Source organism: Cnephaeus nilssonii (genome assembly GCF_951640355.1).
Source record: "Cnephaeus nilssonii genome assembly, chromosome: 9".
NCBI classification, from domain to species: Eukaryota; Metazoa; Chordata; class Mammalia; order Chiroptera; family Vespertilionidae; genus Cnephaeus; species Cnephaeus nilssonii.
The window spans coordinates 43540452-43556424 of record NC_137080.1 but is presented as its reverse complement, the minus strand read 5'-3'; the positions used below and the strand labels follow the sequence as shown (position 1 = coordinate 43556424).

The 15973-nt window shown below is 36.9% G+C and overlaps 1 protein-coding gene across 2 annotated transcripts in view; it reads right to left on the bottom strand.

Moving 5' to 3' along the window:
• ASCC3 (activating signal cointegrator 1 complex subunit 3) overlaps positions 1–15973 on the bottom strand; it is a 253509-nt gene that overhangs the window by 193133 nt on the left and 44403 nt on the right. For both annotated transcript variants that reach the window (XM_079780725.1, XM_079780724.1), the window contains exons 6-8: positions 10956–11163; positions 10141–10282; positions 9431–9556 (exon numbers count right to left, since the gene is read on the bottom strand). In XM_079780725.1, coding sequence (XP_079636851.1) covers positions 9431–9556; positions 10141–10282; positions 10956–11163 — 476 coding nt within the window. The remainder of the gene's footprint in view (positions 1–9430; positions 9557–10140; positions 10283–10955; positions 11164–15973) is intronic.

Below are 15973 nucleotides of genomic sequence, written 5' to 3'. Positions count from 1 at the left end.
AGAAATATAATGCAAGCCAAATAAGTACATTTAAAATTTTGATGAGAAACATTATAAAACATTTTTAAAGTGAAATTAATGTATATAAAATATTGTTTTAATATGCATCAATAAATTAATAATGAAACACTTTGTATTATTTATTCATATTAAGTCTGAGAAAGTAGTATATTTTTACACTCAGAGCACTTCTCAACCCAGACTGACCACATTTCAAATGCTCAACAGCCACATGTGGCTAGTGATTACCGTGTTAAACAGTGCAGCTCTAGACAGCATCCAGATTCCTTACATAATGTTTTAAAATCGATTACTATACTGTCAGAACACAGCCGACTGCACTGCAGGAAAGGCTCTTAGGGCAATATCCAAAATCCTTAACTTGGTCAGAAAAGCCCTGCCATAATCTGAGTCATGGACTGCAGAAGAACAACATCATAAACTTTCAACATTGGGATGTTTGGGGAAAGACAAAGAACATTCGTTTTCATCTGACCTCTTCTTCTCTATGACTTTAGTACCTGGCACAAAGCAAATAGTCAGTAATGTTGTTTTTTCTGTATTTGCTTTAGCTGAGTCATAATGGTATTAAGTCATAATACCATCTTTGAGCTATATCACTGACGAATTTTTATAAATTAAATAATACATAAGACACTTTGTGTTAAATACAATGACTATCTCTAGAACAGGAGATTGGTATAAATTTTTCTGCTCACATTATTTAAGCTTGACAATCGTTTTCCATCAGATATTATAAATACTAGCCAAATTACCTTTTTTCTACACTCATTCACTGCAGTTTCCAGTGAAACTAGTTACCTTGAATTACATCAGCTCCTGTTACATTTGCTCTGGGAATACCCCAAAAAAGTGTTTTTTTAAAATATAATTTTTACAATTTTAAAATCCTCCTGACACTAAGACAGCATTAGAAAAAAATCAGTAAAAATCATGCTTATTTCTTTGTATTAGGTGTATAAGAATCATAGGAAACTCTTGGGACATTACAGTAGAAATAGGGATCCCCTTTTACCACAGATAATAGGACTCTAGGTCAGTGCTATTCACATAGGAGTTATGTTCAACTTAGTGAACTATGCCAGCATTTTTAAAGAATACAATGTGAAAGAAAAAGAAAATAGTACAATGTATCACATATGATAAGGGTAAATACTGCTTCATGAAAATTTTATTTGTGTTTGGGTTATACTGAATTACAATGGAAAATAATTTTTTAACGTGAGCTGTAATAAAAAAGTTGGAAATCCATTGTTAAGATACTCACTTTCCAATGAATACTAATGCATTCTTTCAAAATATGGCCAATTTCATTTTAAGAATAAAAACCTTTCTTTCACAAATGCTTACAACCTTGGGCTTAGCAATTTCACTTTTTTAGAATACACCCAAAACATACTTGCACATCTGCAAAACTGTGTATGCAAAAGATTACTCATCAGAAAATTGTTTGTGGTAGCAAAAACTAGAAACAATCCAACTGCCATCAACACACTACCACTTGAATAAATTAGGGCACAGCCACACAATGGATTGTATGCAGCCATAGAACAGAATAGGAATGTTTTCTATTTACTGAGATGAAAAGAATCTCCTTATGTGAAAAAAAGCAAGATGTAGAACAACATTATAGTATCCTAGTTTTTTTTCTTTAAAGTTGGTGGGGTAGGAAACAGGGAATAAGAATCTATATTTATATTTGCTGGTAGACATTCACACATAAAATACATATGATCTAAATACAATGATTATTAATGGGAAGCAGATGGGGAACAGGGATAAATAAGAAAAATTTTACTACTTAAAGGTTTCTAGTTTTTGAAATGTGACCATATCTATGAAAAAAAGGAAAAAGAAAAAAGATACACAAAGAAATACAACTGATTCTTTTAAGAAATGGTAAAATTAAAGAAGCATCTGATTAAATGAAAAAGCCTACATGAGCTCTCAAGCATTACAAAAGTATTATATTAGAAAATTCTCGTTATTCCTAGAATTTTACCACCCGAAGACAAAAAGGTAAATTGGATTACTCTTCTAATAGCACTTTGAATTATTTTAAATAAGTCCCTCCACTTACTGGCTTCAACATTCTCTTTTTTGTTCATAATATGGCTGGTTCTTCAATGGCTTCTCCCAATTAAAAATTCCAGAATGGATGATACAGCAGGTTCAGTTCCTACCCCCAATACCTATGGCATTAAACCTGTGGCCTCACCGAAGCCTCTATGTCTTCATCGGAGGACCAGATCTGTTGTTAAGTGCAAGCCTACACTATGTGCTGCTATTACCTAAAACGTACGCTCCCATTCCTTCAATGTATACTGAACACTGCCTACCAAGTGGCAAGCTGTGAGGACTTGTTCTCTGTCCTCAAGAATTCCTGGTGCAGCAGGTGACTCTGGACCACCAGGAGCCTGTTTCTTGGGCCTCCACTACACCTCTGAACTACACACTTCCTTCCCCCAACCTTTAAAGGAACCAGGGGAAAACCTGACACTACACTTCACTGATTATTCCAAACAAAAACTAGATAATCTATGACAAGAATAGTGGACTAATATGATATAAAAATATATAACATTATCTTTAATGCTCTTGCATTACAAACAAAGATAAAATTATCTAAATTGGCAAATAAATTGTTCCTTAATCCACTTAACGGTAATAATGACAGTTAAAGAGCTTTTCTATTGAGCACTTACTAGATACTAGGCTTTGTTTTAAATGCTTTCAGTGATTATTTCATTTAACACCCAACAAAACCTCTGAGGTAGGTCTTTTATTACTCTTATTTAAAGATGAGGAAACTGGGGCATGGAGAGATTAAAGAACTCCCTCAGGGATAGATAAATGGACAGTAAGCAAGGCAAGGACTGGAACTCAGATATGTAACACCAAAGTCCAAATTAAAAGTCCAAGTTAAAAACTGGTAAAGTTTACTGATTTCATTACTCTTAATCTTTATACTTTATGCAGACTTTTTAATCAAGTAACTTAATTTTATCAAAATATAAAAATACCAAGTTAATAAAACACTGACCATTCTAATAATCGAAAAACTGCAAAATAGAAAAATAAATTTTATTTATCTGAGTATTTAAGACTTTTTAAAAATTGACTATTTTTGGTAATTTTTGTATCTTTATATCCTATACTAGTAGCCCATTTGCAGGAAGAATCCTGCAAGCAGCCACTGCGGGCGCCACGCCTGCACCCACACGCCGCTGCCGCCTGCCCCGCTCCGCCCCGTCCCGCCCCGCCCGGGCTTTCCCTCTGGCAGCCACCTTGCTTTCCGCTTTTCCTCCCTCTTCCTTCTAAGTTGTCTTCAGTCTTCACTCCTCCCTCCCTCCGCGTATGCAAATTAACCGCCATCTTTGTTGAGTAATTTGCATACCCGCCCTGATTGGCTGGTGGGCGTGGTTTTGGTTGGTGGGTGTGGCTTGGGCGTAGCAAAGGTATGGTCAATTTGCATATTACTATTTTATTAGATAGGATAATAAAAGCCTAATATGAAAATTGTCCCCTTAACCAGGAGTTCAACTGCTTGTTATGATGAGCGCTGACCACCAGGGGGCGGCGCGGAACATGGTGGGCATCAGCAATACAATGTTGGCAGTGGGAGGCAGTGGAGGCTTTGCTGGCCCCAATGTGCCCCGACAAGAGCAGGACCGCGGCAGGATGGTGAAGCAGGTAAGCAGGCGGCACCAGGCCAAGGCAGGTACGAGCCAGGCCTAATTGCCCCACCGACTGCCCCACAGACAACAACCAGCGGTGGCGGGGGGGGGGGTGCACAGGGCCACCACCTGGCTTCTAGGTGCTGAGGGAGGTGGGTGGGGGCCCGATGACTCAGGCAGAAGGGGGCGTGTGGGAGGCCCAGGAGCCCAGGTGCCCTCCAGGGCCCAGAGTTCAGCTGGGACCTGCCCTTCCATGCCAGATTCTCGCGCTTCGACTGCCGGCCAGGCCTAGGGACCGCACCCATGCACGAATTTCATGCACCAGGCCTCTAGTATATTATTTATGTCATGTATAAATGATTAACATTAATAAACTTATATATCATTTAACCTAAAAATTCCATTTCAAAAAATTTATCCAAATTAAACTAACTGAAATAAGAAAGCCAAATAAATAATCAAGCACAAAGATATTTGCTATATTACCATTTATAATAAAAAGAAAGTTGAGTATCTATTAATCGGGCTGATTAAATAATTCATGATACATGCTTCATGAATTACAGTAAATAGAAGATATACATATGTTAGTACATATACACTTATAGACAAATGTATCTGAAAAGAAAAAAGGTATGCCACAGAATAGTAAAATAACTAATTAAATATAGTTTGTTAATACAAAAAGATATAAAAAGATACATATATCAAACTGTTCCATTGCAGCTGGTATTACAAAGAAACTTTCACTTTCTATTACATTTTAGATACTACATTTTTGTAGTGAATGGACTTTATAATCAGCTCTATAAAATACTTTTCTGTTTAGATAAAAAAATTTATCTTAGGAATAAACAAAAGGGGATCTATAATGCAATATTGTCCGAATGTTTTAAAAACAACAATGATTTATTGCTTTATAGATATAAATATCTAATGTTTTAATGTAAACTCCAAATACCTGATTCATCTTGTTTTTCATTATGTCATAAAAAGAGTCCTACATCTTTACCAAACACCAAATTTCCAATGTGAACTCCCACTTGAAAATGCACTGAGAAATTAATGCATTCTGTTAATTAAGAGACAAGAAGTGCATGGCCACTGTTGATTTCTCTTTACTGAAGATTCATGTGCTTTAATGTTTCATGACAATAATTCATTTTGAATCAATCTGGGTGGAGGAAATTACGTTTTAGCAACAAAAGACCTCAAGAGAATAATCTACTATTAAATCTTTGAAAGAAGTGAGATTGTAAGATTTTGTGAAAATAAAATGAGTTAGTTATTTTGTAAAATGAAATCGAGCCATATTTTATTACTTACAAAAAAGCAATAAGAAATCACAATGCATAATTCATAAGTCATATTATTTAATGGAATGCATTTACACCATTTAAAAGTGTAACCAAAAATACTTAACATGCCCACAAATGTCAATTCTTGAAAATTCTCTCATACTGAAAACATTCCACCCAAGAAGCATAATGACAACAAAACCCCAACTAAATAAATAGTTGGCCCTTCTATACTCCCTCCCTGATGACAAAATGATAAATAAAAAGCTATTACTGCCTGTCCTTGAAGAGAAAAACACAAGAAGAGAAAAACAAGCAATAGCAATATCACATTTTATGAGAACTTAACGCATAATGTGAGTCAAGAGGACACTAATTTCCCAGGTATGAGTTAAGGCTTGAATGCTAAGGAAAACTAAAGAAGTCTTGTGAGGGGAATTAAAGACAAAACTTTGGCTACACAGTCATAATAAACTCCAATGATAAACCAACAAAATTGCACACATGTTTCTACCAGCACACTCTTAATAATAATTCAATATGTCAGATGTCACTCTGGAACACCTTCATCAAGCTGCTATGCCAACAGTCACATTCACAGTCACAAGAAGACAGTAAAAGACATGGTTGGAGCAAATTGGGCTAGGTTTGGTTTGCTTTAGACAGAAACACCATAATAAGTGAGGGCTGGTTTCACAAAACCAGTATTATAATTATGTATACAAACTTCAGAGGCTTAAAGCAGAAGTGAAAAGCTAACAATCCGGTACTTTCTATGAACTTAATATATTATTTTCATAAGGGGGATGAACTCATACTGACGTGCACTATGGGTATCCCTCCAGGATGTCACTATAAGTGTTGTAGCTTATTTCTTTGGCACTGCAGTCTACTTGGCCCAACTTGTGGGGCCTGCCTTATAAAAAACAGCTGCACTTCTAATCATGGCAATAAAACAGAAGCCAAAGAGTCTCTGTCAAATTCTGTTGACTCCCACATAGAAAATGTCATTTTCAGTTTCTTGGCTGATATTTATGGCAATAACTGGTTTCAGCTCTGACTTTAACCTTTAAATTATTTCCACCAGCTTGCCTGAAATCTTTTAAAGAGAGTAAAATGTTTGAACTTAATGTGGTCAAGCTCACAAAATGTTACAGATATTATATTATAGGTAATTTTTTAATTTACATTTTTATAGTACATAACTTTAAACTTTCCAAAACTAGTTAAATAAAGCAAGAATGTCATTTTAAATGTACATCTCCTTAAACAAGAAAATTTCACTATCAGAACCCTCAAGGGAATTGATCCACTTGCATTTAACCTAACCGTATTTGAATAATTTATTATGAGATCAAGTCAAGATTTCATTTAATATAAATAGCATAGTAAAAACATATTATATAAATGAAAGTATTAATGACTTATTTAGAACAGTCAGTTCAATAGACAAATTTGTATGTGTGTGTATTCCAATATTCCAATGCTTAACAACATACATGGTATTGCTTTCCTGAAGAACAAAAACTTAGAAATACCTACTTAAATTGGTACATTTAAAAAATTTATATTTTAAAACACAATTTGATGTCCTTAACTCATAAAATAATCTGAAAATTATTTTTATTGAGGAAATAAGCAGTAAACTGGAGTTATAAGTTGCTACCTTAAATTAGAATATACTGCCGAAACCGGTTTGGCTCAGTGGATAGAGCGTCAGCCTGCGGACTCAAGGGTCCCAGGTTCGATTCCGGTCAAGGGCATGTACCTTGGTTGCGGGCACATCCCCAGTAGGGGGTGTGCAAGAGGCAGCTGATCGATGTTTCTCTCTCATCGATGTTTCTAACTCTCTATCCCTCTCTCTTCCTCTCTGTAAAAAATCAATAAAATATATATAAAAAAAAATTAGAATATACTACTTATTTTCCCAGATGAGATCTGAAGCTCACTTGGAAGGGTTCGAAATATACTACACCCACTACTCAAAAGGGTAAGATAAGGACCCAGACAACGACTGCTGGAGAGGAACTCAGCTGAGGGTTTCAGAGGAGGCCAATGTTTGAGAACAAGTTTCTCATACTTGGGGTACAGAAGTAAAATAAGAAATATTTATCAATTAAAATCAATCCAGAAATACCACAAATGACAGACTATTTAAGAAGATAGAGCAAGGAACAGCAACTATGGCCACAGGGCAAAATCTGGCCAAAGGCCCATATATATTTTAATTTTTTATGGCCTATAAACTAAGAATGGCTACTATATTTTGAAAAGATCATATATAATAAAGAGTTAATATGCAAATGGATGTCACGCCCTCACATCATCACACCATAACTGCTCAGACACTCAACACTGGGGAGAGAGGAATGGGGACCAGCCAGGCACATAAGAGCTTGCGAGAGAGGAATGGGGACCAGCCAGACACAAATGAGCTCACGAGAGAGGAATGGGGACCAGCCAGGCTGCGGCCCGGGAGAGGGACAAGCCGCCCGCCCCGTGGTCCCGGGTGCCAGCGGCTGCGCCTGCGGCCCAGGAGAGGAACAAGCTGCCTGCCCCATGGTCCTGGACACCTGCAGCTGCAGCCCAGGCGAAGCCGCCTGCCCATGGTCCCAAGGCTGCGGCCAGCCCGGGCAAAGCTGGCCCAGGTCCTAGGTGCCTGTGGCTGGCCACAGGGAGGGAAACATTTGGGTCACAGGTGCCTGCGACCAGCCGGAGGAGGGAATCCTGGGTCCCGTGTGTGGGACGAGGCAGAGGCAGTTAGGGGCGATCAGGCCAGCAGGGAAGCAGTTAGGTGTGGTCAGGCAGGTAGGGGAGCAGTTAGAGGTGATCAGGCAGGCAGGCAGAGGTGGTTAGTGGCAATCAGGCAGGCAGAGGTGGTTAGGGGCGATCAGACAGGCAGGCAAGCGGTTAGGAGCCAGCAGTCCCGGATTGCAAAGGCAGTCGGACATCCCCTGAGGGGTCCCGGATTGGAGAGGGTACAGGCCAGGCTGAGGGACACCTCCCCCGCCCCCGTGCACAAATTTTATGCACCGGGCCTCTAGTATTTTAATAAAAAGGAAGAAAATACTGACTATGAAACAGAGACCCTATGTGGTCTACAAAGCCTAAAATAATTACTATCTGCCCTTTACAGAAATAAACATGAATGAATACTTACTTAGAAATAAGTATGAAAGAAAAGTAAGAAGCCTGATTAATTCATTATATAGACAATGAATGCCAATGCTTTTACATAAAAAAGTATAGTACTGAGAGTATATAAAATGAAATAAATCTTAATGATAATGCTTATAAGAACTGGTAAGGTTTAAAAAAATTATGTATATAATTATTAATTCCATAGGCTCTCAGCCCTGGCTGCATTTCAAAATCACCTACAGAGTGTCAATACAATCTTCAAAATATAGATATCTTGGCCCTCCCAAGAAATTATGACTAAATATAGGCCAAAACATTTGGATTTTGAAATGTTATACATGTAATTCTAATTCACAGAATGAAACCCACTAATAAAAGTTTAATTACAATTTTGGTCTACTATAAAAATTTATTTTAGAAAAGAACTTAAAATTGTAATAATAAAGAATTGTAATAATGGCATAAAATGAAATACTTTATGGTGAGTACATATAATGCTAAATATTTATGTCTATTGACATAGAAAGATATATGTGAAGATATATACAAACACACAAAAATGTATATTATGTAATTCAATTTTTTAAAAACAAAATACACACACCCACATATATATAGAATGGAGTCAATTTTGGCTGGCTGTCATACTTTTTGCTGCTCTTTTTGCTTGCCTATAGGATATGGTATTTCTGAATAACTATTCATATACAAAAACAAAGCAACTTCACTTTGGTAATAGAAAAGATTAAATAATATATACACTTTGAACTAAATTAAGAAATGTTTTATTTTGAAATAAATAAAAAATGGCAAAATTTTAACAACTGGTAAATTAAGACAGACAAAAAGGGTATGTGGAGAATTCTATTCACACAACTTTTCCATAGGTCTGAAATTATTTAAAATTTACAACCTGAGGGGAAATAAATAAGAGTCCCCCCTTCCATAAAAATTATTACATTTTATTATAGATTGACCATTTGATATGTCAATATAATACATAAAATCTTTAAATCATTTTAATTAAGTCAATTTATATAGCTTGAACCAAATATTAGTTGAAAGAACCAAAATAAACATGAAGTATAGAAATATGTACACAGAAATGTATATAAATGTTTAATGTATAAAGGAATGTATATACATATGCCGTTTTTAAAATTTAAATTCTCCTACTAGACATCATTAGTAACCAACTGCCTATGTCTCTTCATTGTGAATTTTTCCAATTCAAATCCATTCATAAACATACCAAGCATAAAAAATATCAACTCTATAAAATGATCATCTCACCTCATCTAAGTCTTGGATATAAACTGGTTTTTCCTCAAAGCCAACTGGCATTGGTTCACTGTGGGGAATCTTTACTTCTTCATACATCTTGTTATTCTCTCTTTGGATTCCTTCTGGCAAAATCATCTATAAACACCAAAAATTAAAATTCAATAATAAAAATAAATGCTCTATCATAAATATTCTTTAGAGAGAGAACACTACTGGTTTTACCACACAGCACTAAAAAATAAATTTAGCTACTTTAAAGGAAAGGAAGCCTAAATAAACAAACAAACAAAAAAACATATACACACAAAGCATTCATGTATTAGGTATCTCATATAACATATGAACCATTTTATGTTGATGAATCTTAAAGTATACATTAATTAGATGGTATTCTAGAAGACCACTGTACTCACAAAGGTAGGAAAAATATCCAATATATAGTATAAAGTTTAATCAAAAAGCAATGCATTTGCTAAAATTAAAAAAAAACACAACAAGTTGCATATAATGAAAGAGAGAACAGATATTTTTTAAATATCTACTATGTGTGAAGAACTTTACATACACTGCATTATTTCATTTTCCACAGTATTTTTAAATATAATTTAGCATAGTATAGTCCACCAGTACTAGAGTAACAAAGGAAACAGGGAAAATCTATGTGTCATTTCCTCACAATAGACATATTATCTCAAAGTGGTTAAACAGCAGTGACATACCTTTGCACCAGCAATGAATGCTGATGTTTTCATGGCTTCAGCCTGGGAATCATAAACATGGGGATAACGTATTTTTTCAAAGTCCATGTCCCTCTGCCTGCTCAGAATTGGAACATTTCTAGCATTCATAAGTGCCTGCTCCCTTTAAATACAAAAACAATAGGCTAAATCTGAAATTTTTATCTTGCAACAAAAAGCATACAGTATTAAATCAAGATCACTATAATAACTATTTTAGGTAGCCTTTCATTATAAAAGAGAAGAAATAAAACTATACAAAGGAAGATATTAGCAATCCTGAAATTTTCTGTGAAATCACACAGGAGTCAACACATTTTTAGGTAACATCGTATTTATAATTTTGTTTGTCACAATCCCGAGATGTTTATAAATTAAAAATGGGTTTCAATATTTAAAGAGCAAGTATAATAATGCCTTCATTTAATTTTTCTCCTTTCTACTTCTAAGTAATAATAGGTAAAAAGTATTCATTAAGCTAGGAAAAGAAATAACTAAAAAAAATTGTGTAGGCTTCATAAATATTAACCTAGTGGTGTGTGCCCAGCGCCTAAAAATAGTGTACTTCTATAAGCTAAATTTCTCACCTATCTAGAAGCAACAAGAATATTCTAATTAAGCAGATCACTGCTTCCTTATCCCATAGAATTATTTTTCATATTACAAAATTCTATTCTTGTAAGAAAACGTGACTAGAATAATAATATAAATTTGAAACTAAACTAAAAAATGATAATGATATATAAAAGTAGCAATTACAACACAAGCATTTTTTTTCAGATGCTGGCTTTTATTACCTATGTATCCGCAATTCCTTAGGATCGAAGCATATAAGTCCTTCTCCAGAAATTTCACCATCTTCTCCAGCCTTTTTTTCTCGTCTCCAATATCTTTTTTCTTCTCGGCGATACTGTTTCATTAACTGCTTTTCTTGTTCAGACTGAATAGTAACTTGACATCCATAACTGGGTTTAGCATTTTCTCCTAAAATTTTCTTGCAATTGTCTACAAAGCAAATTTAAAACATCATATTTGGCAAATTTAACTTTATTTAACACCATTTTCCTCCTCACCAAAACCTAAAAATGCACAAATTCTAACAATTCATTTTTTTAAAAACTGGCACATTCATTTGTATGTTTTAAGGAGAGTTTTTAAAAATCACAACATCTAAATGATATTACATAGTAGCTTAAGAAAAATCAGCAGATATTTTCTTCCTATAGACTAAACAGTTTAATGTTATAAATTCTTACATGTAACATCAGAACCTAAAAATTCAATTTTATAATTCTGAAATAAGTTCTATGCATATAATTTCAATAAACATAATAATTATCAAACTAATTATCATTTCCTGTTAGCATAATCTATATATATAAAAGCCTAAGCGACTGTTATGACCAGATGACTGGCCAGTAGCTCTGACACACACTGACCACCAGGAAGCAGACACTCAACACAGAAGCTGGCCTCTGGTCATCAGTGCGCTCCCACAGCCAACCTCCCGTGGTCCCTCTTCCCAGCCGGCCAACCTCCCACGAGACGGCCCTGATCGACCCAATAGCTGGCCAGGCTGAGGGACCCCACCCATGCACGAATTCGTGCACTAGGCCTCTAGTAATCAAATAAAGATATTCTTTACACATCAGATATGTCTTCCCAATGTAATAGGCCTTACTGTGTTAAGTTATTCATATGTTACTACTTATTTATCCATGAAAGAAAATTTGTTAATATTAGCTTAGGATATAGTTAGAAGATAAGCAAGGTAAATAAAAAAAGAGGATGGGAGGAGAACCAAGATGGCAGCTGCCTCTCACAACCACATCAAAATTACTACTAAAAGAACAACTATCACGGGAAAGGTGGCTGAGTGGAAGTACTACAACTAGAGAGGTAAAGAAGAAAGCACATTGAGACTGGTAGGAGGTGCGGGGGTGCGGAACAGGCTGGCACCTCAATGCGCTGCTTTTTTAATTGGGAGGGAGATACAAGCTCCCATTTGCTCTGAACTCCAGTTCCGGGCGAGACTCTGGGGAACCCAGACACATAGGGGGAGAAACTGGACTGTCTGGCATCAGGGCAGGAACGCGAGGGTGGCTTTCCTTCAGACAGAGGTGCTCACAGCAGTCATTGTTCCTGCACTGGGACCTCTCTGGAGCACGGCTGACTGTCAGCCATTGCTGTTTGCTCCGCCCTGGTGATTCCAAGACCTCGCCTCACCCAATTTACAACCCCACCCAAGCTGTGCACAGCGGCTTTTGCATATGAATGGCCTGTCCTTTCTCAGCCTAAAAAAACCTGCCAAAAGGCCAGCAGAGGGTCAGGGAGCCCCAAAGCTATCAATAAAAGGCCCAAAACTCAGCACCAGCACCAGCCTACCTTGCTTCACAGCTGGGCCTCATCTGGGCACTTCCAAACCCCATACAAAGAGGAGGAATCTGCAGATCTCCCTGTAGCTCCTGCTGGGTGGCCCCAGGTAGTGACTGACTTTGCACCTCCCTGGCTATCCAAGAGCCAGTGTACCCAATGGTCAGTGTGAGAAAATACCAGATTACAACCTTCACATCCATAAGTGACACACTCAAGGGGGAGACTCAGTGAGCACCAAAGCCCCACTGAAGCAAGTCCTGCCCCATAAGGGTGTCTCCTGCACAACAGATCTTCCAGTGTAGACACAGCTGGTCATCACAGCCAATTGGCTTGGAGATCAATTTCTCCCAGTGTTACCAACAGCAATCAAGGCTTAACTACAACAAGACTGTGCACACAGCCCACAAAGGGGTGCACCAAGAGTGTCCACCTCAGTTGATTGGGGAGGCTGAGCCACTGGGCCCTATAAGATACCTACCACACAAGGCCACTCTATCAACTCAAGGAGACTTAGCAGCTACCCAATACATAGAAACAAACACAGGGAAGCAGCCAAAATGCAGAGACAAAGAAACATGTCACAAATGAAAGAAATGGAAGAAAGCAAAATACTGGATATACAGTTCAAAACCACGGTTATAAGGTTACTCAAGAATCTTCTAGAAACCTCTGAGGAACTTAGTGAGACCTTTAAGGATCTAAATGAGAATGCCAAAAAAATGGAAAAGGACCAGTCAGAAATTAAGCATACACTGACTGAAAGAAAAAATAATATACAGAGATTCAACAGTGGACTAGAAGATTCCAAGAATCAAGTCAAATATTTGACATATGGGGAAGCAAAAAACACCCAACCGCAAGTGCAAAAAGGAAAAAGAATCCAAAATATGAAGAGAGTGTAAGGAGACTCTGGGACAACTTCAAGCGTACCAACATCTGAATTATGGGGGTGCTAGAAGAAGAGAGAGAGCAAGATATTGAAAACCTATTTGAAGAAATAATGACAACAACTTCCCCTACCTGGTGAAAGAAATAGACTTACAAGTCCAGGAAGCGCAGAGAACCCCAAACAAGAGGAATCCAAAGAGGACCACACCAAGACACATCATAATTAAAATGCCAAGGGCAAAAGACAAAGAGAGAATCTTACAAGCAGCAAGTGAAAAACAGTTAGTTACCTACAAGGGAGCACCCATACAACTGTCAGCTGATTTCTAAACAGAACTTGCCTGCTGGCCTGAAAAGAATGGCAAGAAATATTCAAAGTGATGAATAGCAAGAACCTACAATCAAGATTACTCTACCCAGCAAAGCTATCATTTAGAATTAAAGGTCAGATAAAGAGCTTCACGGACAAGAAAAAGCTAAAGGAGTTCATCACCACCAAACCAGTATTATATAAAATGCTGAAAGGTATTCTTTAAGAAGAGGAAGAAGAAGAAAAAGGTAAAGATTAAAAACTATGAACAACAAAGTGACAACAAATACATATCTATCAACAAAAGAATCTAAAAATCAAGTGAATAAAAAATGTGATGAACAGAATAAACTGCTGAATGTAATAGAATCAGGAGCATGGAAAGGGAGCAGACTGACAATTCTCGAGGGGGAAGGGGGTGTGGGGGGTGTGGGAAGAGATTGGACAAAGATCTTACACCTATGGCGGACAGTAGAGGAGCGAAGGCCTGGGGTGGGGTGTGAACCAGGTGGAGGGGAGCTATTGGGGGTGGGGGTGGGGGAGAGGAACATTTGTAATAATCTGAACAATAAAGATTTAAAAAATTAAAAAATAAAGGATGGTCCACTTTTTCATAGAAATACAAGTTTAAAAAAATATAATGGAAGAAAGCCAGAACCACTAAAAGGAACCAGGTCAATCAAAGCTCAGTGTTTACAAGTTACAATTTAAAACTGTGGTTTGGTCAACTCAGGAAAGTTTTTCTTCCACAGGATTACCTTCTGTGCTTAATTAAATCTTTCCAAGTAGTAGTATCTTGGCTCACTGCAGCCCTAAAAAAATTAACAGGAATGTTGCTGAAAGCAATTCACATCAATACACATTATTGTATTGAGGACCTACTAGGTTCCTGGCACTGCTAGTAGGCTATGAAGACAATGAAGAATGAGACTTGGTTCATACTCTGAAGGAGCACCATAGTGCAAGGTATTTTATCAAATTCCAAGATCTAATACAGAACAAGGAAGGCATTAAGCATAGCATTAAAATGGGAAAATCAGCTTTCTAAATTCATCTTAAGTCAAATCTTCACTATTCTCAGACATTTGTCACTACCTCATTACATGATTTTGAATAAGTCATTTTAACTCTCAATCACATGAAAAAACAACTCTATGTATAATGGCTTTTTATAAGTCTCAAAAAAGGAAAGTGAGAAATAAAGATTCATTACATCTCAAAATTATAAAATAAGATATAATCTCATCTAAATACATTAGGACTACTACATTTTACAGTTCTAAAAAAAAGTACCTACATCTTACATATCTTACTTTCTAAGTAAGTCTCATAAACCTATTCTAATGATTGAATTTATAACCTACTAACTTTCAGTGATAGAAAACGAATGCAGCCCTAACTAGTTTGGCTCAGTGGATAGAGCATTGGCCTGCGGACTCAAGGGTCCCAGGTTCGATTCTGGTCAAGGGCATGTACAGGTGGAGCATTGCTCAGCCAGAAGCCAGGCTCATGGCTGGCAAGCGCAGCAGTGGTAGCAGGAGCCTCTCCCACCTCCTAAGGACCCCAGTAGGGAGTGTGCAGGAGGCAGCTGATCGATGTTTCTCTCTCATCAATGTTTCTAATTCTCTATCCCTCTCCCTTTCTCTCTGTAAAAAATTAATAAAATATATTTAAAAAAATAAAAGAATGCAGCATTCTCAGTTTCCACATGTACTCTGAACTAAAAGAAAATTAAATTGCAAAGTCACAAATCAGATATTAAGCAGAATTTTAAAAACACAACTAATGCCATCCACTTATTAAAAATGAATGTCAAAGATGTTGTGTGTGAAACTGAATACTTTTGGTGACATACTAATGCTACATTAATGTTATTAATATTTTAAACAAATGTGATAGTAACAAAATCCTAGTATACACACTTGTGATTTTATACTAGTAAATAAGGAAATTAAAAGAAGAAAATATGTCTACCTTAAAAAGAGCAATAGAAAGCCACAATCAGAATGTACAGAATATGTGTCCTGTGAGATTGAACATAATCCTATATAAAACCCTAATATGCAAATCGACTGAACAGTGGAGTGACTGGTCGCTATGACGCGCACTGATCACCAGGGGCAGACGCTCAATGCGGGAGCTGCCCCTTAGTGGTTAGTGAGCTCCCACAGGTGGAGCACTGCTCAGCCAGAAGCCGGGCTCATGGCTGGCAAGCGCAGCAGTGGTAGCGGGAGCCTCTCC